The sequence below is a fragment of the Cebidichthys violaceus genome, unplaced genomic scaffold (assembly GCF_023349555.1).
Source record: "Cebidichthys violaceus isolate CVI_PGR_0920_01 unplaced genomic scaffold, fCebVio1.0.p SCAF_29, whole genome shotgun sequence".
In the NCBI taxonomy this organism is placed as follows: domain Eukaryota; kingdom Metazoa; phylum Chordata; class Actinopteri; order Perciformes; family Stichaeidae; genus Cebidichthys; species Cebidichthys violaceus.
In genome coordinates, this window is record NW_027176472.1 from 3,944,369 (window position 1) to 3,971,868 (window position 27,500).

At 45.0% G+C, this 27,500-nt stretch overlaps 2 protein-coding genes across 2 annotated transcripts in view; one reads left to right on the top strand and one right to left on the bottom strand.

The window, feature by feature from the left end:
• The window catches only part of LOC137880593 (E3 ubiquitin-protein ligase RNF123), a 107,863-nt gene that overhangs the window by 11,454 nt on the left and 68,909 nt on the right, over positions 1-27,500 (bottom strand). Inside the window, 4 exon segments of the mRNA XM_068722022.1 lie at positions 7,438-7,532; positions 16,800-16,829; positions 16,925-16,961; positions 16,963-17,059. Coding sequence (XP_068578123.1) covers positions 7,438-7,532; positions 16,800-16,829; positions 16,925-16,961; positions 16,963-17,059 — 259 coding nt within the window.
• Positions 22,698-26,095, top strand: amigo3 (adhesion molecule with Ig-like domain 3). The gene has a single exon (XM_068722320.1). The coding sequence runs from the start codon at positions 24,061-24,063 to the stop codon at positions 25,702-25,704; it is 1,644 nt and encodes a 547-aa protein (XP_068578421.1). The 5' UTR covers positions 22,698-24,060; the 3' UTR covers positions 25,705-26,095.

The following is a 27,500-nucleotide window of genomic DNA, read 5'->3' on the forward strand; positions in this document are numbered from 1 at the left end:
CGTCGTAGCAGAACTTAGGACCCAACACTGAGCCGCTGTAGTGGTACATGCCGGCAGTTGTTAGTGCTGCCACTAAACCTATGTCGTTTCATTTAGTAGGATCTATATGCCATATTCTGTGTGTTGTCAAAGAAGTAAGTATATCCAAAGCAGCCAAATGTGGAAGTATTAACAATAAAAATATAGCCTCAGACTTTGGTCAGGTTCCGGGTCTCAAATTTGGCAGGTTTAGTCGGGTCTGAGCCAGGAAGTCAAGTGACGTAGTCTAAAGACAAACGCAGGACTTTCACCCAGTAAGCCACTGTTTGTGTCGGGGGCGAGAAACCAAAAGTCAACGTTGTCTTATTATAAGCACTTGAGTTACGTAACGTACGTAAAGAAGCCCACAACTACGAAAAAAACGGTATTTAACCAAAACCTCCTTTTTCCTAAACCTAACAAAGTGTTTTTGTTGCCTTAAACTAAACGTGTAGATTCATATAAACGCAGAAGTTTATGATGAAAGGTTTATGCGTGCAACGAGTGAAACAAACACACACATGGCACTAGAGCGGTACGTAGGACGTCACAGTTTGAAGTGTAGGGGACTGACGATGCATTGGCATTGTACGTTTCTGCAAAACCCGGATATGTCGAATGGCGACGTTTTCGTATTCGTAGTGAGAGATAGGGGCGGAGTATATGAAGACAGTTACTGATAAGTGATAACTGATAGGCTGTTGTTATTTGGTCACACTAGTAGTTTTCTCACCTGAAAAAAAGAAGTTTTGTTGCTTTTCGTTCCAGAGACATTCTAATTGTCCCAAGGTTTTTGCAGAAACAAACGACAGGACTCCTGTGCTGCTCATCACTCTGTCAGACGAGCAGGTTTTTTTTGCAGCTCATCAGTTTGTTAGCGCTGACAGCAGCGACAGCAGCAGCGCTGGAAAGAAAGCGCTCTGACTTTACTGTTGAGCTGTCTGGATTTGCCATGGACCCAATTTAATGAAACTCCTTTGATAGAAGACTCACTAACAGGGACATACTTTTCCTCCCGTTATCACATTTTTTACCCAAACTGAGCGACATTAACACCAAATGTTATACTTATACAAAGATGTTGTTTACACAGTCAGAGACACATTTGATTGCCTCATACAGTATGTTTTTGGGGTAATGAACAAAACATCAGTATGCATTACAGGATTTTTTTCAATTAGAAATAATTCATATTTTTTTGGCCAGTTGGAAAATGAATGCAGTTTTTGCTTGTGTATAGTGTGATGTCACAGAATCAGTTATATTATTAACCTGGTTATTTTGTCAGTTAATTTGCATCTGATTGCGTGGATTGAACCCATTCAGAATGTTCTGTACCGTTAATCTACTTTGGAAAGATTCATTTCAAACAGAAATAAACAGTAATGTGAAAGATGGTGGAAAGATTGTAGCTACAAAGTACACAGTTAATTACCAATGCATTAGCACCTAATACCTTTTATTAGAGATAGTTAATTTAACAGTTTTCCACATAATAATCATATTGCTTTGTATAGGAAAGTCAGGATTTTGTATTTTTTGTCCTGTGTTGTATTGATTTCTAAATATGAACTTTTCTCGCTCAAACAATGGCTGCAAGAGTGCTGCACACTCTTTTTACTACTTATTAGTTTGGTCTTTCATGGTTAAGAGATGTCCAACAAAGATCAATACTAGGCCCCCTGCTCTTTACTCAACACACAGATCATCTTTTTTAACTGATTATGGCAATGTTCTTCTTTACGCTGATGACACCATCCTGTATGTAAACAAAAACAGGCTGAAGCTACTGTCGGCAGCTGGTTAGCTTAGCATAAAGACCGGAAACGGGTTCTGCCTCTGTAAAATGGCTATTTATTATTATTTATTATTTAAAAAAAAAATGTGTTGTTTTTCTATTTGAGAAGAATCACAAAACATCCAAAAGACGAAAGTCTGGTTTCACTTAAAGTAAATTTGTCACTCCCAAGATTTGGGAATTAATGACCAAAGTTAACTCCATCTCTCATCACACACACACACACACACACACACACACACACACACACACACACACACACACACACACACACACACACACACACACACACACTACAGCACAGTGTAATAATGAAAGGTCATGCAGAGCTGCTCAGTCGGGGCTCACTTTATCTCGCATCTGAACATGAAGAAAATTAGATTGTTTCTTAGAAGTGGAAGAGCTTCAGCTCTCAGAACTCCAGATGACCCGCAGATAAATAACCCACTTGGAAACATTGCTCGTCAGTACTCCGCACCATGTAAGTGGAATTACAACACATTTTGAAATGTCAAATAAGTGGGTGATTTATGTTTCGATGCTCACGGGTCTTGGTTTAGAATTGAGGAAAGATCATAGTTTGGTTTAATACAAAAAGACGAGATGTGTTAACTGTTTATTGAGGTGAACCCCGGTTTCTGTAAAGTCAAGCACGTTTTTTACCACAATTCAATTGGTAAAACATGTAAGTAATTTACATGGAATGTACATATAAAGGAGACAGAGATGTGTATCTATGTCTGTCTTGTAGAGGAGATCTCAGTCTCAATTAGTAGTTGTTTTTGTTGTGATAAACTGAAGGATGAAGTGTTCTTTAAGTGATGATGTTGAACGTTTGTGATAAACTGAAGGATGAAGTGTTCCTTTTAGTGATGAGAAAATCCTCCTACTTCTTCAGTTAAATAAACTCTTTAAAAAGCCTCTTGGATCAGCTGGAAAATGCATCGTTCGTATTGTTCTGATAATTGTACATTACTCATAACGTTGAATTTAATATGAAAAGTTAGTTTGTTTAACTGATGAGAGGAAATTAAACGGATGAGAAAGTCTGTTACTCTGCCTGAGTGCATTTATTTGGTCTCACTTATACATTATTTAATGTTTTCTTGCATAAAACAAAGATGTGATTTATCATTTACACACAATTCTGCTCTTCTCACGATTTATAGACAATGAAATGTGAATTTGAACATTAAAGGCGACTAAACTGTTATTCTGCTCATGTGATAGAGATTTTCTTGGAGGATTTATTATGTTTATACACTGTAGCACAGGAGAAAAAATATTTAATGAAAACTCATCTTTAAAATTACGCTGTGCTGACATAACAGGCTTCCAGAAGGATATTTCTTTGTTAACTGAAAACAGTCTTAATGACAGTATTTCTTCCCTCAGCTGTTTTATTAAACACATTTATTTTCCTTGCGGATAATAAATGCTGAATCGGCTTACTCACACGTCTTACACTGTGTCCAAAGATTAAATATGAATTGTATTTGTGTATATTTTCAGAAATACAGACTGATTAACTGACTGGAGGATTTATTAGGTCCTATAGGTACGAAGTTGCCAGAGTGACTCAACAGAGTGAGGAACGATTAAGGCCAAAAAGATTATCTCAATTATTACGATTATTCATTGATTGTAGGGACAAAATAGTCTTTCACATGTATATATATATATATAAACAGAGTTTATATATACTGCTTTTACTTCCATGTTGTGTTAAATTACCTTTAATGTACAAATCTTTGCATCAAAACGAGACTTAAAATATGGTTTATTTTTGTCGAAAAAATGATATAAAATATGTAGTATATTACTTTTCCAGTCTGGATTGCAGCCGCATCATTTAGCAGAGTTTTTCCACAGCCCACCTCTGCAGGGTGTACGCACAAGTGAAGCCAAAACATCTGGATCGTGGCTGGCTGGGTTTCTACAGCGTGCATCGTAAATGACACAATCGCAGTCGATCTCGTTCATTTAATTGTGGGAAGCCAAAATGGTGACCTCGATCAATATAGGATCGACTGTGCAGCCCCAAAGTGAAGAACGCGTCTGAAATAGTCCACAATGCAACGCTTCCTCGTACATCGGTTCGTACGATATCTTACGACAAAGATACTCCAGCATGCAAACATGCTGAAGTACAGAAGTTAAAAGAAATTAATCAACGTTGACTTCTTGCTTCACGCGAACAACTGTCTTCTGTAGGTACGGCCTGGAAACAAACCGACTGAGAGAAGCCTGGACACTATGAGACTACCAGAGATGAATGCAGGTGGTTACCAGACGCATAGCAGAAGGTGTTCTTTCACTGACCTCACGGTTCAAAACTTGTTTCCATGCGTCGAGTTTTGATTTGCTCCGAAGGAGAAGGTCGAAGATAGAAGCCGACGCTTCGCTAACGGCCTGCAAACTGTGGACGACTGGTCACACACATACATATACATATATATATATATATATTTATTGTAGCTGCAGCAGTCTTATATAAACACAATCCTAGATCTCCAGTTAGCTGCTCGCCCTTTACAGCCGATGACCCCTTTAGTTTATCCCCGCCGAAAAAAAATGGACGAGATTAGATCAGAAAGAAAATGAGTTCTTCGTCTCGTCGGACCACAGATTCAGAGGAGTTGTCCCCGGATAGAATATGAGGTGTTGACTATTTTATCTTTACGGTAAAAAGTTATTTCGTTCTAGTTGTAATCGGGGTCCACTACAGGCCAAAAACGTTATTTATCACATCCAGCGTGAACACGCAGCTCTCAGCTGGAAAAACCTCCACAGATTTAACAGAAAGGTCAACAGACACTCATCTCTCCTCCTGTTCCTCTGTTCATTCTCTCTCTTTCTCCCCCCTCCCCCCTCCCCTCCTCCCTCCCTCCATTTAGAGGGAAAATCATTAGAGCTTTAACGCCGTGGATCTGGTTGCCCTGACACCCTGAGCTGTTGTCTTGGCAAACGTAAGCGGCGGTCCTCCGAGTGCTGATGAATTTGTGAACCCGCAGGGCAGTTTGGAATATCTGTGTATTCTGTGTGTGTGTGTGTGTGTGTGTGTGTGTGTGTGTGTGTGTGTGTGTTAATCGTCTTCGGAAAACATTCAGAGTAAAGAGCGTTCAGTCGCCCGACAGCTTTTCAAACAGTCTAATGATTTAATTCGATAACAAACAGGCAGCTGACGGTGGCATCGGGAATCACGAACGGGACCAGCTCCTCCTCCTTTTACACGAGACTCTCTCTGCTTCTTCTAAACAATGAATCCTTAAGCTCCTTCTGCCTTCCTTTACTTCAAACAAGCAAATGTGTTGTTATCTCATCGTGTCCTTGAGCTCTAACAAACATGCATTTCCTTCCTCACAGAACATTTGAATAAATAAATATTCTGCGTTGTTTGTTACGTTTGGCTTCACTGCCACCTGTGAATCAGTGGAATAGTGCAAAACAACTCTCTCTTAAAGTTCAAATACCAAATATCGACAATTGCAAGATATAGACGTCTACGCAAATATGTGAAAAAAAAGACAAAAGCAGATTATTATATATAATAATTATTGTGCATATGCATAAATAATACATCCATAAAGAAAAGAGATTTGAGGCTGGATGTAGGATGTAGAATGCAACTAACCAACTAACTAACTGATATGAGGTATCGTAGAGCTACAGCCGGCTACAGTATTTTGTTTTTGTATCTAAACGCTGATAGGCTAACGTGCAAATTTCTCGTGCGAGTTAAACATTTTCAGGCGAATTTCATGTTATTCGCGTTGTGCTATTTACATCTTATGTCCGTCCACAACGTCATCACGTCATTCATTTTGTCCTGACATTTGTGGGGAAATTGTCAATAGTTATCGCCGCCAGGAAGTGTGCGTCCGTGCATCTGTGAGTGACCGAGTGTGCACATCTACGTCTGTCCACTGGCTAATCTCTGATTGCGGTTCTAATATTTTGGGCGGTCCGTTATGGCTGCATGCTCAAGGACTTCTCGGGGTTATTTTTGTGACTCACACTTTCTCAAAACACCGTTTATTTACTGTGTTATGCTACTATCATTACTATTAATATTTGTCACATTTCGTTTACTATTACTGATATCATTAACATTATTCTGCTATATTCACTGCTGCTGTTATTACTGGTAGTCGTAATTGTTCCGCCATGATTCTGCTTACTACTCTCATGATAGGAATCCTTTCTGTCACATGCATTGACTGTCTGGTAACTCTGTTATGTTCATTCTGTACACATGACATCCCTCCTCTGTTGCTAGGTCAAAATCCCCACAGGGCAGCTTTAACACTGAGGCTGAACTTTCAGGTCAGTGTGCAGCGTTCTGCGATTTCAACTTTGTCCTTTCTTCATTGTGCGAAAAACAAGGTGCTTTTTTTCGCTGTATATATAAACTCATAAACAGAAATGTATTTTATTTCTCCGTCTTCTAAAATCTAAATGTGATTACCGTCCGTCTTCACTGTATATTAAACACACAGACGGTGTTTAATTCAACCTCAGCAGCCTCTCTGCAGGGAGAAATGACTGCCGCCTCACAGCTACGTACCGTTTATTAGCGGGAGTGATTTGAGAATACTTTCCAATCACGTGCAGAACTCCCGACATTAAAGAGAAAGTAATTTCCCAGTTCGAGCCAAGTGAGAGCAGAGTGCATCTCCTCTCTGTGGAGAACCATTAGTGGCTTTTGTGCAAATGTACCTCAGGCTCTGGACTGCACTTCAATCTACCGACCATTTGCTTCTCTCTCTCTCTCTCTCTCTCTCTCTCTCTCTCTCTCTCTCTCTCCACATCTGCAGTCCGTCCTCCGCATGAAGAGAAGCTGTTAAGAATGGCAGGATTTTCTAATAATACCGTCGAAGAAGTTTGATCGGCTAGTTGTTGAAGCGTGACGTAGCAACAACGACGAAAAGAAAAGAAAAGTGGTTCATACAACTTTCCTCTACGTCTCTTCCCTCGCTCTCTCTTTTTTCTCCTCCTCCTTCCCTCATCAATAATGAATCCTTTCTCCGGACAGTTTGTCTCTGTGGTGGAGTCTAAAAGGGAGAGTAAAGGATCGGGTTTCCACTGCGGAGGAGGAAATGGTTTTGTCCTGACCAGCTTCACCCTCAAGGGCAGCAGGCTGTCTAAACCGTAGACCGTATATAAGAAGTGGACATCGTGACGTCACCTGCTGGTTTGTGGACTGATGTTTCAAAGCCTCGGGTTTGTCGATTTTGCCGTCGCCATCTTGAATTACGGCATGTTGGGTTTTTTTGCAACCAATAAACAGGAAGTGACCATATTAGGACTGAGGAGGAGTGACGTAGTGATGTCGTATACGTCTCTGGTAAGAAAGCTGTCAATCACAGTAAGCCCCGCCCCTAAAGCATCCCCTGCTTTATGGACCATAATGTACTAAATGAACATCATGCTGTATTGAAGAAGACTTGAAACTAGAGATTGAATGCTTTAAGACACTTCTGCATCGGTTTCACTTGGCAGAACCGGAGGTTGCCGTCTGGTCTGGAACCAAACCGCCTCCTTCACAACAACAACAAACGGAGATAACAAGCTGCTGCAGAGAGTCACGTGACCGTGAACATGCTGCTGTTTGTACTCACAGCTGTGCTGGCTGCTGCCTGCTTGGATTCTTCGGTGAGAAACGTCAACATCAGCTCCACCTTCTGTTTCTCCTCCTCGCTGATGTAGTCCGTGTCTGTTGGTGGAACACACACACACACACACACACACACACACACACACACACACACACACACACACACACACACTGACTAGTCAACACGTTCTGTCATTATTCTTTATGTAATCATTTCTCAGCAGATGTTGGACCTGTAGGACGGGTGGAGTCACTCATTGTCACTTTTTGTGCTTTATACTGTTACATCTGCTAAAAGCAGTTGTAACAGATTCACTGCAGATTCTGACAAAACACAAACAACGCTGAGGAAAAGAATCAGCCATTCATCACTTATTGCATCTCAAGATGGACGATGAACTGTGAACGTTGTAATTAAATATTTGGCGACATGAACGACTGACGCAACAAATCCAAAACAGAAATTGAGCTGGTGCAACAGAGTAGAATGAACATGTTTTAAACTGTTAAATTACATTTTAATTAAATTTGTTCAAACCAAAAACACGAGTTGACAGAGAACAAGATGGATTCATTTGAAAATCTTTCTGAATGTAATTTATGATTCAAAATAATCAATTCTATAGATGCCAGCAGATGAGAAGTTATTTAAAAATAAAACAAATACAATATAAAAGCTATTGACGATTGTTCACCTTCTAGATTTAACAGAGGGAGACAGACAACAAATATGAAATATGAATATATAGTTGGAACTATTTAAATAAAAGGAAGAATAATTAGTAGCAAAAACAGAAGAATTGAACTTCTAAAAAAAATAGATAATTCATAAAACAAAAGTCAAGATGAGACGTTTCCATCTTTACTTCAAGTTTTCAAAATAGTATTCAGACAGTATTCATTAGCTGGAAAAGTAACATTCATGAAGTACCTCTTATGGAGATATTAGCTCATGACTTATTGGTTTTAGACCTTTCTGGATGCTACAGACATATTATTAATCTATTTAGTCATTGTCCTCTACTGTATTTCTAATCTTATTATGGCCCTTTTTTAATTACCTGGTTCATTTATTAGCTGCAGCCTCTGTACTGTGAGTTTATGAATTTCTGTTAAAGTATGTTTTGGGGGAAAATGATATGCTGCACTTAAAATGTCCTAAAAGACAAACTTCATCAGAATCGGAAACGGTTTATTTTAATATATGTTTGCAAATATAAGGAGTGTGTCGTGGTGATTGGAGCATTACAATAAAACACAGTGAAATAGCATAAAAACATAATTATATTACATTTTTAATGTGTGAGCTGGAGAGGCGCGTAAACAAACAGAACAGGAACATGTGATGGTATCTGATGTGCGCTGCTGAAATCGTTCCTACGTAAGATGATCCGAGGGCTGATACAGGATCACTGTGAGATGCAGAGTCTGCAAATAATGACATCTGGGAAACACTCAGAGATCCCGTTTCAGCTGGAGCACCAAATATGAACCACAAAGACAAAGGGTGACGCTGGAAAAAATGTAAATATATTAGTGCTATAAACTAAAGACAAGCTAACAAACGCCACAGAGAAGTGGAGAGATACAAACTGCAGGATGAATAGTGTTGAGAAGATGTCGGTCTGAGGAACGTTCTCAGGATCATGAATGACGTCACGTAGGAGCCTCCCTCCAGACGCACCATCGCCAGAAGAACACACAAGTCGTATGACGAGGAGAGAACTACAAAAGAGACGGAGTCACAACGCGCACCGGCCGTCGCTCTCACTGGAGACTACCTGACATCGCCGGGTAACCGTTATCACCTCAGAGTTACGGTGCATTATATTGATGAACAGTGGGAGCTGCATTCACACGCTCTGACTGTATGAAGACAGAAGACACACATTTTGATGAAACGTGTGGAACATTTTATTCATGTTGCACAGCAGTGGAACGTTTCAATAAAATCAGCACACTGAGCACAGATAGTGAAGAAATATAACTGATACTGTGTGAAGAATACTGCTGTTAAAAATAACCTGATCTGTTTAAAGTGATTCAAACCAAATGCTACTGCACTTTTGTTCATATAGCAGTACTTTTAAAATAAAAGTGCGGAATACACTACTTTTCAATTCATTATTGAATTTTGCGCATAACAATGCGATTAATCACGATTAAAAATTGTAATCGTTGCCCAGCACTAATATATATATATGATTTCTACAAAACAAAGCAAATAATCCAACAATCGTTATTTATTTCATGGCTGGTATCTGATTCTGTTCAGAAAAGCTTCGTCATAGTGCACTGAGACCCATTTTCTACAGCTGTAATCACACCGGAGAGCACGGAACCACCACTTAGTCTTTGAGATACCAATAGCTATGATAACCTCAGCTGGTGTAAGAACAGGAAGTGGAACAGCCATGATAAATAACCCACTTCGTGCCCTAAACGGAGGAAGCAGGAGCCGATGCTGTGGGGAAGGGGGGTCATTGCCAATTCTCCCTGCTGGACACTGAGGTCAGTGTTGGAGTCAGAAGGACCCACTTAACCTCCCTGATTGAAGGCAGCGAGCTGGAACAACTGACCATTAATCAGGCCAACATTTTAATGCATTCAATACTTTGATTTATGAGCAGAACTAATGGCATTCTCCTAAGCCTGCACTTTGTTTAGTGCTAATGTTAGCGTGCTAGCAGGCTAAAACTAGATGGTGAAGATGGTAAACATAAAAAATGTCAGCATTGCCTCTTTTTGGGAAACATAAAACAACCTTCTTCTTCTCCTCCTCACACTGATTTCAATCCATTTAAACGCTGAACAACTTGAATTCAGGAACTGTCATTGTAAAAAAAGGCATTTTGATTTGGGGTGCCCGCCACTGTATATATTTAAAAAATAAAATCAGAGCGTCGGCCTCTAAATCTGCACTAGTTTGATGAAGAGAGGCGGTCGGCACCGTGTGAGACAGACTGTGTGCATGATGTCCAGTGAAGTCCACAGCTGCTAATCCTCTGAACCAACTATAGCGTTGTTCATCCGCAACAATTATCTCAGACGTGACGCAACGGTTCTGCAATGAATCCCGGGGCTCAAAATCCTCATCTGAGGCGTTTTCAACTCTTTGTCATTGCTCTTAATAATAAAGCTAATAAAGGATGTTATAATGTAAGTAAAAGTGTGGCGCTACCTTTTAAAAAGGAACTTTTAGCAGGCTTTCATACAACATCGTTGCAATTTCATTCATCCTTGTGTTAGTTACTTTATCTGCAGACTTTGATGCAATCTGTTTCTTTGATGATTGAGCTTCAGGGGCTCTGTGGACGGGACTTGAGCAGTTCTCAACGACCCTTGAAGCAGCACTTGCGGAGGCCAAGCAATCAGCCGCGAGCACAACAGAAGTGACCATATCTGGAAGGAAGAGGAGTGACATAGAGACGGCGCATACGTCTCTGGTAGAGACCTGTCAATTACTGTGTAGCCCCGCCCCTAAAGCATCCCCTGGTTTATGGTCTATTTTTGCTTTTCATAATTCACCAAGTGGTGAAAATAACCGTCTGAAACATGCCGTCACCAAACAGAGCTGCTGTTCTTCTGTTACAGTCTTCCTCCCTCCTTTCCTTCCCTCAACACATTCACCCTCTCACTTGATGGCTTTCGATTTGTCTTTCCATTTACTCCCCCTACAACCCCTCATCAGACGGATCGTCTATCACTGTGGGAGTGGTAGCACCTCGGTCTGGCCCGTGATATGGGCTCGTTGGACAGTTGCCAAGTTGATCTGCAGCGAGCGATTACAATCACATGATTATGGTGCTGGGAGACAAAAAGGGAGACGTGTTAGATGGATAAAACCAGACTAAACAGAGGGGAAAGAAGTACTGCAGCGTGTTAAAGCTGCATTCTCTCTAGTGTCCATCAGGGGGCAACTCCTCTGGTTGTATAGAAGTCTAGTCTAAAATGACTCTACTTCTCTCTTGATTTATTCCCTCAGTAAACATTGTAAACATGAGTTTATGGTCTCAATCTCTAGTTTCAAGTCTTCTTCAATACAGCATGATGTTCATTTAGTACATGATGGTCCATTTAGAGTCAAACAGACCATAAAGCAGGGGATGCTTTAGGGGCGGGGCTACAAGGTGATTGACAGGTCATATACGGCGTCTCTACGTCAATCCTCATCAGTCTAAATACCGTCACTTCCTGTTCACTGCTGGCAAAAAAACAAGATGGCGACGGCAAAATCGGCAAACTCAAGGCTTCATAACGTCAGTCCACAAACCAACGGGTGACGTCACGATGACTACGTCCACTTATATACATACAGTCTATGGATGCACTGTGTACCGGTATAAACAGTCTACGGTCTGAAGACAAAGGACAAATACTTGTGTATTTTTCAATTTCAACTTAAAGAAGTGGATTCTTTTGAGAATAATTCTACTTTCCACTCAGCTGAAGGCTGACGTCTCTCTGAATAAACGACTGTCTTCATACAATAACCAGTGTGTGTTTTTACACTTGCATTGTGGTAGCGTGTGTGTGTGTGTGTGTGTGTGTGTTTGAGTGCAGTATCTGTATCTGTGTAAAGGTCATCTGTTTTCTCACGCTACGAACGTCCACCCATTAACACTGACTCCCACTCATGTGCTCCTCTGGGTTGGTCTGATTAGAACAGAGGACGTACCCTGCTCTCTGCCGTCGTTTGGTCCGGTCTCTCTGGTTCTTCTTCTCTCATACATCTTTAATTATATTATTGTTTTTCAACATCATGCAGCGAAACTTCTGCACTAAGGCAGAGAACTATTGCTCAATTAATATATTCTAGGAAATGTTCTCGAGTGTGTTGGATTACAGAATGTTTATTGATGTACAATCTAAATTCATTAACGCCACCTATCGAATAAATGTAGTGGAGGTCAAATATTCCCCTCTGAAAGCTACGGGAGTGCAAAGACGCATGAAATGGAAATCCTCAAGTGAAGTACAAGCATCTCAAAATGCTACATCAGTACGGTACTTTGAGTAAATGTACTACAAACAACGAAAACAAAATTTAAAAAAATCTCTCCATAACCGAAGACCAGAGCTGACAGTTTCTTGATTTGTAGCTTTTATTTTGGTAAATAAACCTTCTGCACACTGTCGTTTTATTTTAATAAGAGAGTTCTCATTCTCTGTTTCTCGTCTTTGTCTTCTAGAGGAAACACGGAGCTTCTACTACACAAGAGAGTCTCATTCATTATACATTCAGGGCTGCAGGGATTTGTGTGCTCACACACACACACACACACACACACAGAAGAAGACCATAATGAAAGGACTCCGTCCCGTTGTGCGTCAGTATTCTGACATTCTGTCACAGAGCAGAGTCGGTCTTGCTTCACAGAAACAATAAGAGACGTATGAGTCACGTCGGGGTTTAACGCTGACGTTTGCTCATTGGCAGTGAGCAGAAACACAAATAAAAGGTTTTTTGCACGTCAAGTTTGTATTGTTTCTATGGTTTTTTTGGACATCGTCTTGCGAAAATACGCACTCGGATGGATAGCGCTGGCTCTAAAAGGGGCAAATGAATGAACGACAAGATCTGTCCGTACATCGTTCGTTTCCCCGATTCCAAACCGTCCTGCGGTCGGCCGCCAAGGTCTCGAAATTTCGCACCTCTGTAAGTTTCACTTTGTTTTGTCGTGAAGTGCTTCGTGGGAGGAGAAGACGTGAATCAGCACAATTTTGGAAGAAAAACACAGGCTTCGGGGGCGGAGTCGCACCGCTCGTCAATGTCCCAATTGACAGAAGCGGACAATCAAATTGAGCAAGGGGCGGGCTTTACTACTTCACCAGTGACTTCCTGTTTTGATGCCGGTAGATGTGGTCGTTGTTAATAGCGACGGGCGGCTTTAATTTGTGCAGTTCTACTGTGAACAGAAAACAACATGGCGCCTATGAATGTTTCCTCTGGGGACTAAAATATGTTGAGCTTCTTTATTCTCTTTTGAGAGACGGAAATAATCATTGTTTATTTTATTCCCTGTACAAAAAGAGAAGAGAATTAAGAACACAAGAGTTAAAGAGGCCGAACTGAAATAGACCAAAAGACAAAAACAAAACCTCAGCAGAGCTTCAGATACCAAAAATAACTTCAACTCTGAAGCTAAAGAGTCAATCACCGTTTGAAATGAGGAGAGAGAGAAGAGAGAGAGAGAGAAGAGAGAGAGAAAGAGATTTTTTGATTTTTAAAAACCTTTTATTAATCCAGAACAGATTACTGTCACGTCATGAATTCAAATAAATAAGAAATAAAACAACTCCTCCAACCACAGAAACATGCATATCAAACATGAAACTCATCTTTTTACTTCAGTCATCAGTCAAAGTTGAACTTTCAACCTGAACTAAAGATCAAAAAGTACAACAGACTCAAGAAAAGTCTTAGATTTCATATGTCCAATAGTTTCCAATCCGTTAGACCGGATCGTCCCCTGAAGGCACCGCGGTTCATCGGTTCCCATCAGCAGACTTCTTCTTCTTTAACGTCGTCCAGCAAGACCGGGTCTGCGTCCGTCCGTAGTCCGGTTCCCCGTCTTGTGGACGATCCCCAGAAGCTGAGCTGGATGGAGCGAAGCGGCTTCCAGAGCTTCTTCTGACTCCAGCCTGCAGCCGTTTAAAGCGACGCTCACACCTCCATGAGGAGACGCTGCCCAGAGCATCTCAGTGGCTTTGACTTCAGTGGAGACTTCAGGTACTGAGGCCCGGTTCTGTCCATCTTTCCACCGGTGATGTTCAACGGTGTGATGTTGAGGCTCTGCTTTGAGGGGTCAGAGCAGAGAGACAGAGAGCAGGACAGAGACACAAACACTGTGGAGACCATGATCATCAGGGTTTCGTCTGTTGAACAGTTCTACCTTTCTGTGCTTTGTGAAGGAGAGTGATCTGCTTTTTAAGGCGGAAACGCTTCTTCTCCTCCAGAAGGTGCCTCCATGTGTGGACTGATCGAAGGAATTTGGTGACGTCACTGAAGTGATCACTTATTCTGACAGATTTCTTATTAAATGTTTGATCCAGATAAGAGTTGATTTCTTCCAGTGTATACAGGTCTATGTTTATGCTGGAGGTTCCACTAGCAGACATGTTTACCTCAGAGTCATGCTCCATGTCCTCCCCACCGGACACCTGGCTGTTGGACCCACTGGGTTCATCACGTGTGGAGGCCGCCTCCTCCACGCTGTCCTCTGGCTCCGGTCGCTCAGTCCGAGAGCTGCTGTCCTCTGCACCGTCAGCCTGCTCTGGACCAGCAGCCTGACCTTGGTCAGCTTCAGCTGTCGGCCCTTTACTGCTGCCTGCTCCACTTTCCCTGATTCCTTCGTCTTCTCCTGCTGTCAGTGCTTCCTCTGCTACTTTCCTTCCCTCTGTTGTGAGACTCAGAACAGCTGAGTTGTCATCGATAATTTTTTCTCCGCCTGAATCAGCTCTCTGTTCCCCGACCTGATTGTTTGTCTGCCCGCTGTGTTCCTCCTCGGTCGGCGGATCATCGCCCCCCCCCCCCCCCCCCCCGGAGCAGCGACCTCCGCCGGCTCGTCATTCAGCGGAGCCCGGGTGTGATCGAGCTCCTCCGCCGGTACGGCCCCCGGCTCGGGGCGCCCTTCGGCCGGCCTGCGAGGACAAGCGGCCCGCTTGTGCCCCACATCCCCACACTCAAAGCACCTGATGCTACCTGTGCTAGCGTACAGCATGTAGTGTCCCTCCCCGTGTTTCACCCTAAAAGAGACCTCCAGCGTCTGAGAAGGACCGGTAAGGAACATGAACACCTGTCTCCTGAAGGACTGGACATGTTTCAGTTTTTCGTCTTTGCAGCCCAGACCCACAGTTTTGAAGCTGCTCGCCAGCTTCCCGAAGCGCTGCAGCTCCCGCTCCAACACCTGGTTGGAGATGAACGGGGGAACACCGGAGACGGTGACCCGGGTGGAGGGCACTGCGAGCGGGGAAACCTGCAGATACACGCCGTTCAGCGTGACGCCGCTCGATATTAAATCCGCCACAAAACGCTCCTCTTTTAGAAACACCACCACACCTCTGTTCATCCTGGAGGCATAGCTCAGGTTAACGTGTCCCACACGGTCCCCCACAGCCAGGAGAACCGCCTCTACCGGGACACACGGGTCGGGCTGAACCCGAACTCCATGTCTCAGCGACAGGGACGGCGTCTCAGAGGACGCCATCCCCGACAAGAAACACGGTTTTCTGTCCGCCAAAATACCACTGATCACACAAAAAATATCACCACAAGTCAATCACACAGTGAACTATGTATGAAAAAAAGATGAAACGTTTGAAAAAAATCACCAAACATTTTGCAACGCTCACCACGCTCTCTACCACCACGCTCTCCACCAGAGAGAGAGAGAGAGAGAGAGATGTTTAGGTAGTTTAATTTGGATTAAAAATAAAATATGTTTTTATTCCATAAATATGAGTTTTTTATTTACTATAAAATAATAATAATAAATGTAGTGCAGTAAAAAAAAGTTAAATATTTGCATCTGAATAGAAGCATGTACTGACACACACACACACACACACACTCACACACACACACACACACACACACACACACACACACACACACTCACACACACACACACTCACACACACACACACACACACACACACACACACACACACACACACACACACACACACACACACACACACACACACACACACCATCCTCCAGCTAATGCAACCCCAAGGTGGCCATGGAAACGGCCTTGCGTCCCCATGGCAACAGGGGATGCCGTGGTGACAGCTGAGGCCTCTTTGTTTCTTTACTGTTTCTGTGTGAACACATGAACCCTCACAACGTCACCTTCAGTAGAGCGACTTCTCCTGTACGGATGTAGGACCTGTTCATTTCTCTCCTCACTACACCTCCTCTCTCCTCTCTCCACCTCCTCACTCCTCTCTACATCTCCTCTCTCCTCTCAACACCTCCTCTCTCCTCCCTACACCTCCTCACTCCTCTCTACATCTCCTCTCTCCTCTCAACACCTCCTCTCTCCTCCCTACACCTCTTATCTCCTCCCTACACCTCCTGTCTCTTCTCTACACTTCCTCACTCCTCTCTCCACCTCCTCTCTCCTCCCTATACCTCCTCTTTCCTCCCTACACCTCTTATCTCCCCCCTACACCTCCTCTCTCCTCTCTCCACCTCCTCACTCCTCTCTACACCTCCTCACTCCTCTCTACATCTCCTCTCTCCTCTCAACACTTCCCCTCTCCTCCCTACTCCCTCCCCTCTCCTCCCTCCTCTCCTCCCTGCACCTCCTCAGACACTAGAGGCTTCATGTGTGCTCCCTCTGATGTGCGATCACTCACATGCGTGGAGGGAGAAGTGTTTGCGCTCCGAGGATCCGGCGTTGGCGGCGGCGGCGGCCGAAGGGATCACGGGGGCCACGCCGGACCCCAGGGACCCGACCACCGGGCGGGCGGCGGAGGTGACGGTGGAGGCAATGGAGGTGGAGGTGACGGCGGCCGTGGAGCCGGAGGAGTCCCCCCCCCCCTCTCCTAACAGGTGCTGGATGGAGTGGAGCTGGAAACAAGGGTCAGAGAGCAGCACAGAGGACGCCCGAGAAATCCTGAAGAAGAAGAAGAGAGAGAGAGGCCGTCACTTTAAACACCAGAAGAAGAAGAAGAAGAAGAAGAAGAAGAAGAAGAAGAGGAGAGAGAACACGGCCGTCACTTTAAACACCAGAAGAAGAAGAAGAAGAAGAAGAAGAGGAGAGAGAACACGGCCGTCACTTTAAACACCAGAAGAAGAAGAAGAAGAAGAGGAGAGAGAACACGGCCGTCACTTTAAACACCAGAAGAAGAAGAAGAAAGAGAATACGGCCGTCACTTTAAACACCAGAAGAAGAAGAAGAAGAAGAGAGAGAGAGAGAGAGAGAGAGAGGCCGTCACTTTAAACACCAGAAGAAGAAGAAGAAGAAGAAGAAGAAGAGAGAAAACACGGCCGTCACTTTAAACACCAGAAGAAGAAGAAGGAGATAGAGAGAGAGAGAGAGAGAGAGAGAGAGAGAGACCGTCACTTTAAACACCAGAAGAAGAAGAAGAAGAAGAGAGAGAACACGGCCGTCACTTTAAACACCAGAAGAAGAAGGAGATAGAGAGAGAGAGAGAGAGAGAGAGAGAGAGAGAGAGAGAGAGAGGCCGTCACTTTAAACACCAGAAGAAGAAGAAAGAGAGAGAGAGAGAGAGAGAGAGAGAGAGAGAGAGAGAGAGAGAGAGAGAGAAAGAGAGGCCGTCACTTTAAACACCAAAAGAAGAAGAAGAAGAGAAAGAACGTGATGACAGCACACATCTGATCATGTGACATCTGAAGACTACAAACAACATCTCAACTCTTTGGAGCTTTTCCTGGTTTTATTCCTGGAAGACGAAGAAATCTTTGTCTTCCTGTTTTCACACAATCAGAGAAAAACAAGATCTCACACATCAGACGTGACGGAGGACCTCTTCTGTGAATCCGACTCCTCTCACCTCCCTGCACCCTCCTCTCTACACCTTCCCTCTCTCCTCTCCCCACGTTCCCTCTCTCCTTCCCCCCACGTTCCCTCTCTCCTTCCCCCCACGTTCCCCCTCTCCTCTCCTCACCTTCCCTTTCTCCTTCCCCCCACGTTCCCCCTCTCCTCTCCTTCCCTCTCTCCTCTCCCCACGTTCCCTCTATCCTTCTCCCCACGTTCCCTCTATCCTTCTCCCCACGTTCCCTCAATCCTTCTCCCCATGTTCCCTCTCTCCTCTCCCCACGTTCCCTCTCTCCTCTCCCCACGTTCCCTCTCTTCTCTCCCCACGTTCCCTCTCTCCTCTCCCCACGTTCCATCTCTCCTTCCCCCCACGTTCCCTCTCTCCTTACCCCCACGTTCCCCCTCTCCTCTCCTTCCCTCTCTCCTCTCCCCACGTTCCCTCTATCCTTCTCCCCACATTCCCTCTATCCTTCTCCCCACGTTCCCTCTCTCCTCTCCCCACGTTCCCTCTATCCTTCTCCCCACGTTCCCTCAATCCTTCTCCCCACGTTCCCTCTCTCCTCTCCCCACGTTCCCTCTCTCCTCTCCCCACGTTCCCTCTCTTCTCTCCCCACGTTCCCTCTCTTCTCTCCCCACGTTCCCTCTCTCCTCTCCCCACGTTCCATCTCTCCTTCCCCCCACGTTCCCTCTCTCCTTACCCCCACGTTCCCCCTCTCCTCTCCTTCCCTCTCTCCTCTCCCCACGTTCCCTCTATCCTTCTCCCCACGTTCCCTCTCTCCTCTCCCCACGTTCCCTCTCTCCTTCTCCCCACGTTCCCTCTCTCCTTCCCCCAAGTTCCCTCTCTCCTGCCCCCCACGTTCCCTCTCTCCTGCCCCCCACGTTCCCTCTCTCCTGCCCCCCACGTTCCCTCTCTCCTGCCCCCCACGTTCCCTCTCTCCTTACCCCCACGTTCCCTCTCTCCTTACCCCCACGTTCCCTCTCTCCTTACCCCCACGTTCCCTTTCTCCTCTCCCCACGTTCCCTCTCTCCTTCCCCCCACGTTCCCTCTCTCCTTACCCCCACGTTCCCTCTCTCCTTACCCCCACGTTCCCTTTCTCCTCTCCCCACGTTCCCTCTCTCCTTCCCCACGTTCCCTCTCTCCTCTCCCCACGTTCCCTCTCTCCTTCCCCCCACGTTCCCTCTCTCCTTACCCCCACGTTCCCTCTCTCCTTACCCCCACGTTCCCTCTCTCCTTACCCCCACGTTCCCTCTCTCCTTCCCCCCACGTTCCCTCTCTCCTTCCCCCTTCCATCCTTCTCTCGCCCCCCCTCCTCCCCCTCTGCTCTCTCCCCTGCGGCGCCACTCAATCCAACTTCTGAGCATCCAGCAGCAGGTCTTTCCACAAGATCTCTCTCTCTCTCTCTCTCTCTCTCTCTCTCTCTCTCTCTCTCTCAAGAATATATATGATCATTTAGTTTATAATGTGGACTAAACTTGTGAATAAAACAAGTCGCTGAAATAATCGTATATTCATTTCATCTTTGACCAGGATGATGGTGAACTGTATACAAGAGGAGGGATGATTGACAGGTGCTATAGCGAGAGTACCAAAGAGGGGCGGGGCTTAGAAAAACAGCGCTAACTCTTCTTCTATTTGAAATGGTTCAGCTGTGGAGAGTTTGTAATCTGTCCAGTCAGACTCCTCCCACAGCTCGGAGAAGGTCCTCTTCACAAACAGATGTTAGTTATTGAAGCATCCTTCCTGTTTCACAATAAAGCGTTTAAAACCTCTTCAATCTCACCACTGAGAGACCAACTCAAACGGCATCTGAATAATGGACTAAAGGGACGTCAGAATAATTGAATTCTCCTTATTCTGGAGGCCGTCTCTGTGAACATACTTCTTATTGAAGCACAGAGTGAAACATGGAGACAACACATCTGCTCCTGATAGGTCATCCCTGTCCGTCACCGGAGGAGCCGGTGAGGAAACACCGGTGACATTTCCCACCGAAATCCACTCTGACCTTTTTCACTACGGCGGCCGTGACACTTCACACCGGGAGAGACTCTTCGTCCCGTCTTCACGCGCTCCTCCTCCTCCTCCTCCTCCTCCTCGGGAGAAAACGTCTTGCGATAGAATCCACTGATAAGAAGAAGTCGGAGTGAGTCACAGTGAAATGTCACCGGCTGTGTTTTCGAGTCCTTTGTGTTCCGTTTTTTCTTAATTACAAGCCGACAAAAGGGCAAAATGTTTGGATTGACACGGCTCATTATACGGCGAGCAGAGAAATGAGTCCAGCGTGAATGAATGGTGAAGAAAGAGAAACGGACACTTGAATAAACGACGGGGACAAGAAGCCATATTCTCTGTTTAACCGCATGATGGATTAAATGTCAAAGTGGTCAGACTCGCAAAAAACACACCGACATTAAACCTCTTCTGACATTCTGGACCTCGTCTCCCAAAAGACAAAAAAAATCCATTTTATGAACCTTTATAAGTGTGTGTGTGTGTGTTTGTGTGTGTGTGATGTCATAACATGTTAATAACTGGAGCCCCATAGTGTGTGTCAGCATAGAGGTATTCTATTTAAAGTGAAAATGTGTGTGTGTGTGTGTGTGTGTGTGTGTGTGTTATCTTAATCCCCTGTGACAGGAGATCAGCATGAAAAGCACAAGAACTGAACACACACACACACACACACACACACATGACTAAAGAAGATCACTCCCTCTGAAGCCGATGCTTCGTGTCTTAAAGCTGCATTCTCTCTAGTGACCACCAGGGGGCGACTCCTCTGGTTGTATAGAAGTCTAGTCTAAAATGACTCTACTTCTCTCTTGATTTATTCCCTCAGTAAACATTGTAAACATGAGTTTATGGTCTCAATCTCTAGTTTACAGTCTTCTTCAATACAGCATGATGTTCATTTAGTACATTATGGTCCATTTAGAGTCAAACAGACCATAAAGCAGGGGATGCTTTAGGGGCGGGGCTACACGGTGATTGACAGGTCTCTACTAGAGACGTACACGGCGTCTCTACGTCACTCCTAATATGGTCACTTCCGTTCATTGGTTGCAAAAAACCCCATTGTTGTTTGGGTTGTTGTGCACAAAAATGAGCAAAATATATTGCAGGTATTTATATAAAAGACATTGATCGTGTTTCCATCAATGTATTTTAGTTACATTGTTGTGTTGGTCTTTATAGATATACATATATATATATGTGTATATATGTGTATATATACTGCATCCAGCTCTGCCACCGAGGGTCTGAATACGTTCCAGCTGCTTGAGGCTGAGCTGACTCAGAGACTCCTTCCTGTATCTTTAACTGCCTCACGGAAGGCTCCGTAAAGGTTATAAAGAATAATTATGCAAATGAGGCGCGGCGAGACATTTAAACGCACAAGAAGCTAGAAAACACTCTCTCATTAAAAACAGAGTTTAAACCTGCATGTTTCAGCCAGTAATGCAAAGAGATATTAAATAAAAGGCTAAACTTCTGCTTTAAAAAGACGATGAATATGTCAAAATATTCCTTAATGTGTGAAACAGCTTCCTGTGTATTTAAGCAAGAGACCACTGAACATGGATAATATTTAGAACAGGCTCGTCACCGGCTTACATTATTCTTCTCTGACAGGTTGAAAGTCCTAAATAAGAAGAATCACTTAGAATTCATAATTTGGGGAGTAAAACCGTGAACAAACATCCTCAAACTGAACCACAAACTGCACTTCCTCGAATGGCCACTTGAGGCTCCAAAAGCGAGTCGATCCCCATAGACCTCCATGTTAAAATGCCCAAATTTAAAGCAGAAATAAACATGTTGACATGCTGGTTTAAAAAAAGAAGAAAAAAGATCCTGAAGTGTGTTAAAGTTGCATTCTCTCTAGTGTCCACCAGGGGGCGACTCCTCTGGTCGTATAGAAGTCTAGTCTAAAATGACTCTACTTCTCTCTTGATTTATTCCCTCAGTAAACATTGTAAACATGAGTTTATGGTCTCAATCTCTAGTTTACAGTCTTCTTCAATACAGCATGATGTTCATTTAGTACATTATGCTCCATTTAGAGTCAAACACAAGATGGCGACGGCAAAAAACACCAAACTCGAAGCTTCAAAACTGCCGTCCACAAACCAATGAGTGCGTCCACCTCCTCTATACAGTCTGTCATCATCATGAACTCAGAGGTAAGAATGACTCATGTCAAGAAAACACACCTGCAACCACATGTAAAAAAAAAAAAAGTTTTAAAAACTTTAAAGTTTGTTTTAAATAAATGTCAGTCTGTGTTGAAGTTTATTCATGTTTAGATAGTAACGTTTGCAGAGATCAGGTTTCCCCCAGAATCCCCCTCACACTGTGAGAGAGAGAGAGAAAGAGAGAGAGAGAGAGAGAGAGAGAAAGAGAGAGAGAGAGACAGAGAGAGAGAGAAAGAGAGAGAGAGAGAGAGAGAGAAAGAGAGAGAGAGAGAGAGAAAGAAAGAGAGAGAGAGAGACAGAGAAAGAGAGAGAGAGACAGAGAAAGAGAGACAGAGCGAGACAGAGAGAGAGACAGAGAGAAAGAGAGAGAGAGACAGAGAAAGAGAGACAGAGCGAGACAGAGAGAGAGAGAGAGAGAGAGAGAAAAAGAGGAGGAGAGAGAGACAGAGACAGAGAGAAACTATAATGGAGGGGAGGAAGAGAAAGAGGAGGAGCTGGGAAAGCACCAGAGGAGGCAGACACAGCTCACAGTCACAGCGAGTGGAGAGGAGACGGGAAGCAGCTCACAGCTCGACCTCCAGCACACTCACATCTGGACTCACATGTGTGTGTGTATATATATATACACACACACACACACACACACACACACACACACATCTGGAGAGGAATAACGTCTCTTCTATCTGTTTCCTTCTTTTTTTTTCGGAGCCTCTGAAGAGAGAAAGAAGAGCTCCCAGCTGCATGTTTCACAGATTCCTCTTCTGCATACAAAATCTATCATCCACCCACTGCTGAAGAAACACGTCTCTGCACGGATCAGCCGGAGGAAAAAGACAGTCAGTGTGTGTGTGTGTGTGTGTGTGTGTGTGTGTGTGTGAGCTTTAAGTGGCTGCGAGTGAAGAGAAGTGAAGCGAAGTGGACGCGATGCTGACTTCTTTGAAAACCTGATCTCGCGACTCGGGGCGTGTGCCGTGGGCGGCAGACAGCTGGGGTCCGTGATTCACAAAAAACAGACTCGGCATAGAAAAAAAAGACAAAAGAGACTGAGGCGAACAACCGAGACGGGAAAAAAAGGCTCCTTTTGTTTTGGAGAATACAAAGCCGAGGAGAAAGTCTTCAGGACCCAACGATCGGGAGAGGACTTCCTGTCCGTGTTGGAGGTCCAAGAGGTGCAGCTATGGGCTAAACGGATCTCCGAGGGGGATCTGAGCGCACAACGTTTCCTCCAACTGGAAATAAACGGATTCTAAAAGCACAACTCCTCTTTTTGTTTTCATCTACCGGATGAGTTTCTAAGCGGCTGAACTTTGACTGTGTTTCCCGTCACCCTGCTGAGCACAAATCACACAACAGAAGGGATTCTGTTTGTTTACAGCAGGTGCACCTGGACCTCCCAAACTCTGTAGCCACTAACTCTTTATTTGATTATTTATTTTTAAATCTCGTTTGCCCTCTCCAGATGGCCGCCACGCTGGCAGGTGGACGCAGATGCGATCGCCTCGCTCAACATTAAAACCGGGTTCCACAAAAATGAAAACGATCACGCCTGGAGGTGGAGGCGTTTATCGGTGACTTTGTGTTTGTGCCGCCGTAGCTTAAATACAAATAAGCTTCCTCTCTTAAGACGCGTAGATAAGAGAAGAGGGGTTCGAGCATTTACTCCGGCGTATCTGGCTGCAGTGTAAGAGGCTTTAGCTCCGTATGTAAAAGGACGGGAACATGAAAAACAAGTGTACACACTCTCATGTGTTAGTCTGTCAGGAGTCTGTTTGTGTCAAATGTGAATCACTTGATGAAAATGAGAAGAATCAGAACAGCATGAAGGATGTGAAACGCACGTTTAAAAGAGTTAGAATACAGAGAAAACTATAAACGGATCTCTGTGCTGCCGATGCCCGCGGCCTGCCGGTGGCATCATGTCGTACGTTGCTGGGAGCGGTGGTTTTCCGCAGGGTGTGGCGGCACCAGCGGTTACGGCGGCATCGCCGTCGTGGTGGTCCGTTGTCGTCTTGTTAGTTTGTCTCCAGCTCCCCCTGCCGGGCCAGGTCCAGGCCACCGTCTGCCCGTCTCAGGGCTCCTCCCAGCCGGGCAGATGCCTCTGTGCCTCGGACATCATCAGCTGCACCGGCGCGACTCTGGATCAGGTGCCCCGAGAGATGCCCGTCTCCGTCGTCACTCTGGATCTCAGCCACAACCGGATCACACAGTTGGAGGGGGGCAGCTTCGAAGGACTCAACCGATTGGAGATGTTACGGATAGCGCACAACCGGCTGACTGTTATCCAGCTAGGGGCATTTCGAAACGCCTCTGGGACGCTGCTCCGGCACCTGGACCTGTCGTCCAATCAGCTTCGTGTTTTGGAGCAGCATTACTTCCTGGATCTGACCGGGTTGAAGGAGCTGCTGCTGTTCAACAACCGTATCGCCCACGTGGAGAGCAGAGCCCTGGCTGGACTGGGCAGCCTCCGCAAGGCCTACCTCAGTCATAACCGCCTCACAGACTTCCCCTTCTTTTCCATCCAAGAGCACAGCCACCCTCACCTTACCATGCTGGACCTGTCCTCAAACCGCCTGTCCAAACTACCCCTGGAGGACATAACAAACTTACCCACCTCAATGCAGAGAGGACTCTACCTTCACAACAACTCCCTGGTCTGCGAGTGCTCCATGTACGGACTGTTCCGGCACTGGGACCAGAGAGGATTTGCCTCGGTGACGGACTTCCGACAGGAGCACATCTGTCTGGTCTACGGGATACAGAGAGGTACGGTGCGCTTCTTCCAGCACGGCCGCTACTTTGAAAAATGCAACTTGACCGCAATGAGTCAGGGGCTGAAGGAGCAGGAGAGCAGCGTTTCAGTGAAGGTGGGAAAGCCGATGCTGCTGCACTGTGTGACCACTCTCGCCGGACGGCATGTGACCTTTCTCTGGGTGTCACCGAATCAGGAGTACGTGGCACCGCCGGGGAACAACGGATCCTTAAAGATGTACGCCAACGGCAGCTTGGAGATCGTGGCGGCTCGTGCGGAGGACTCCGGTATCTACTGGTGTATGTCTCTGGACCGGCAGCAGCAGCGCAACGAGACGCAGGAGGTCAACGTGACTGTGATGCTGCACAACGACGAGCTTCACGAGCCGTTCAACACCGGATTCACCACCTTGCTGGGCTGCGTGGTGAGCCTGGTGCTGGTCCTCATGTACCTCTTCCTGACGCCCTGCCGCTGCCCTACCTGCTGCAAAGCCCCGACCCCGGCGACGCCGAGCCAAGGGAAGGAGGCCGGAGCAGGGAGCGCCCAGTCCTCCATCCTCACCCCAACCCCGCCGGCGACCACTGAGGGCCCGGGCCGCAAGGTCAGTACCAACAAGCATGTGGTCTTTCTGGAGCCGATCAAAGAGCAGCAGAACGGCAGACTCAGGGCAGGGACGGGAGGACATTTGGGTCCAGGTTTACTACTAGGGGCAGAGCAGCACTCAAAGCTCCAGAACCAGTCGCAACAGAGGGCGGGGGAGGTGGACCCCATCATGTCCATGTTCTCAGACACTCCGATCACGTTGCAATAGCAACGGGACAAACAGAGAGAGAGAGACAGTATCATCACCTCTCACTCACTTCCCCCACTGCTTCTCCATTACCTCTTCACCACCTCCCACTGCCCCTAGAACTAGACCACCTGCAACTGCCTCTAGAACCAGACCACCTGCCACTGCCCCTAGAACCAGACCACCTCCCACTGCCCCTAGAACTAGACCACCTGCCACTGGCCTAAGCACCAGACCACCTCCCACTGCCCCCAGCACTGGACCACCTCCCACTGCCCCCAGCACCGGGCAAACTCCCACTGCATGCCAGCACCGGACCTGAGCAAACCGGTAATCCATACTGACTTTCAAAATGTATCTTTTCTTTGCAACAGCCTGATAAAAACAGAACAAGTTGAAGAGATTGAATACTGTCAACCACATTTATATATATATCTATATATATATATATCTATATATCTATATATATATATCTATATATATATATATATCTATATATCTATATATATATAGATATATATATAGATATAGATATATATATAGATATATATATATATATATATATAGATATATATCTATATATATATATATATATATATATATATATATATATATATATATATATATCTATATATATATATATATATATATTGTTGTTGTTTGCCCAGAGTCTTGCCTACTAGGCCCTACAGACAGCCATCAACCAATGCACTGTGATGGGACGGGCTCAGGCAGACTGAGAGGGTAGGGACGGTGCTCACGGAGAAGTTACAGGAAAGAGAGGACAAAGACGCAGGAGAGAAAAGTAAAAAAAAAAAAAAAAAAAAAAAATCTTGCAGGATTTAAAACCAAAAATAGAAAGATTATGAACTCTGCGAATACTGTCTCGCAGTCTGAGCGAGGAGACTGTTTGAGATGAAGTTAAAAGGACGTCGGGGATGTTTTTTCCTGCCACATCGATGGAGCATGGACTGCTGCTGTCCCTTTAAGCACGGCTTGTACCTTTAATAAACATTTGCTGCAGATGCCTTCTCGTCTCGTTCAGAGACATAGAGAAAATAACACGTGTATCCTTTTCTAGAGCTTTTTAGTGTTTCCTTTTTCTAGTCAGTCGATTAGAGCCAAACCAACCTGCGTAGTGTAGCTCTGTCACAATGTCAAATGTTTTAGAGTAGACAAGCTAGAGGAGAAGAAGAGGATCTTTTATCAAGTAAAAATAGAAACCGTTTTAAAGGAGAAGGTTTGAACTCCCTTCCCCTATCCTTCCTCCTCCTCCTCCCCCTCCTCCCCCTCCTCGGAACTTGATTACCGTCATCATCAGTCAGAACGAAGTTCGGGAAATCAAAAGGGAAATAAATAAATTAAAAGCATCGGCTGAAATTATTTATGCTGCAGAAGAAGAATCATTGTGTTGTTGAGTTGGAGACAGGAGGACTTTTTTTTTAATGCTCCTCTATTTATTTCTCTCTGTCTGAGACTATAAATGTATGAAATGAATCGCTGACAAAGCAAAGAGTCGCCTTTGTCTGGTGAATACACAGCGGGACTGACGGGACAATCAGGGCGGACATGTTTTTTGTTTTTCTATTGTCTTCTTCACTGTATTCACTGCATCTCCCCCCCTCCTCACACTGAGCCCCCTCTCTCCCACCTGTCTTTACCTGTGTGTTAATAAACCTCTGTATCTGGACTGTCCAGGTGAACGCATGCCTTCTTATTGTTCCTGGGATGTGACAGTGTAAAGAGTCAAGAGTGTGTGTGTGTGTGTGTGTGTGTGTGTGAGTCTACAGCCACAATCTTTACACATTCAGCCTCGA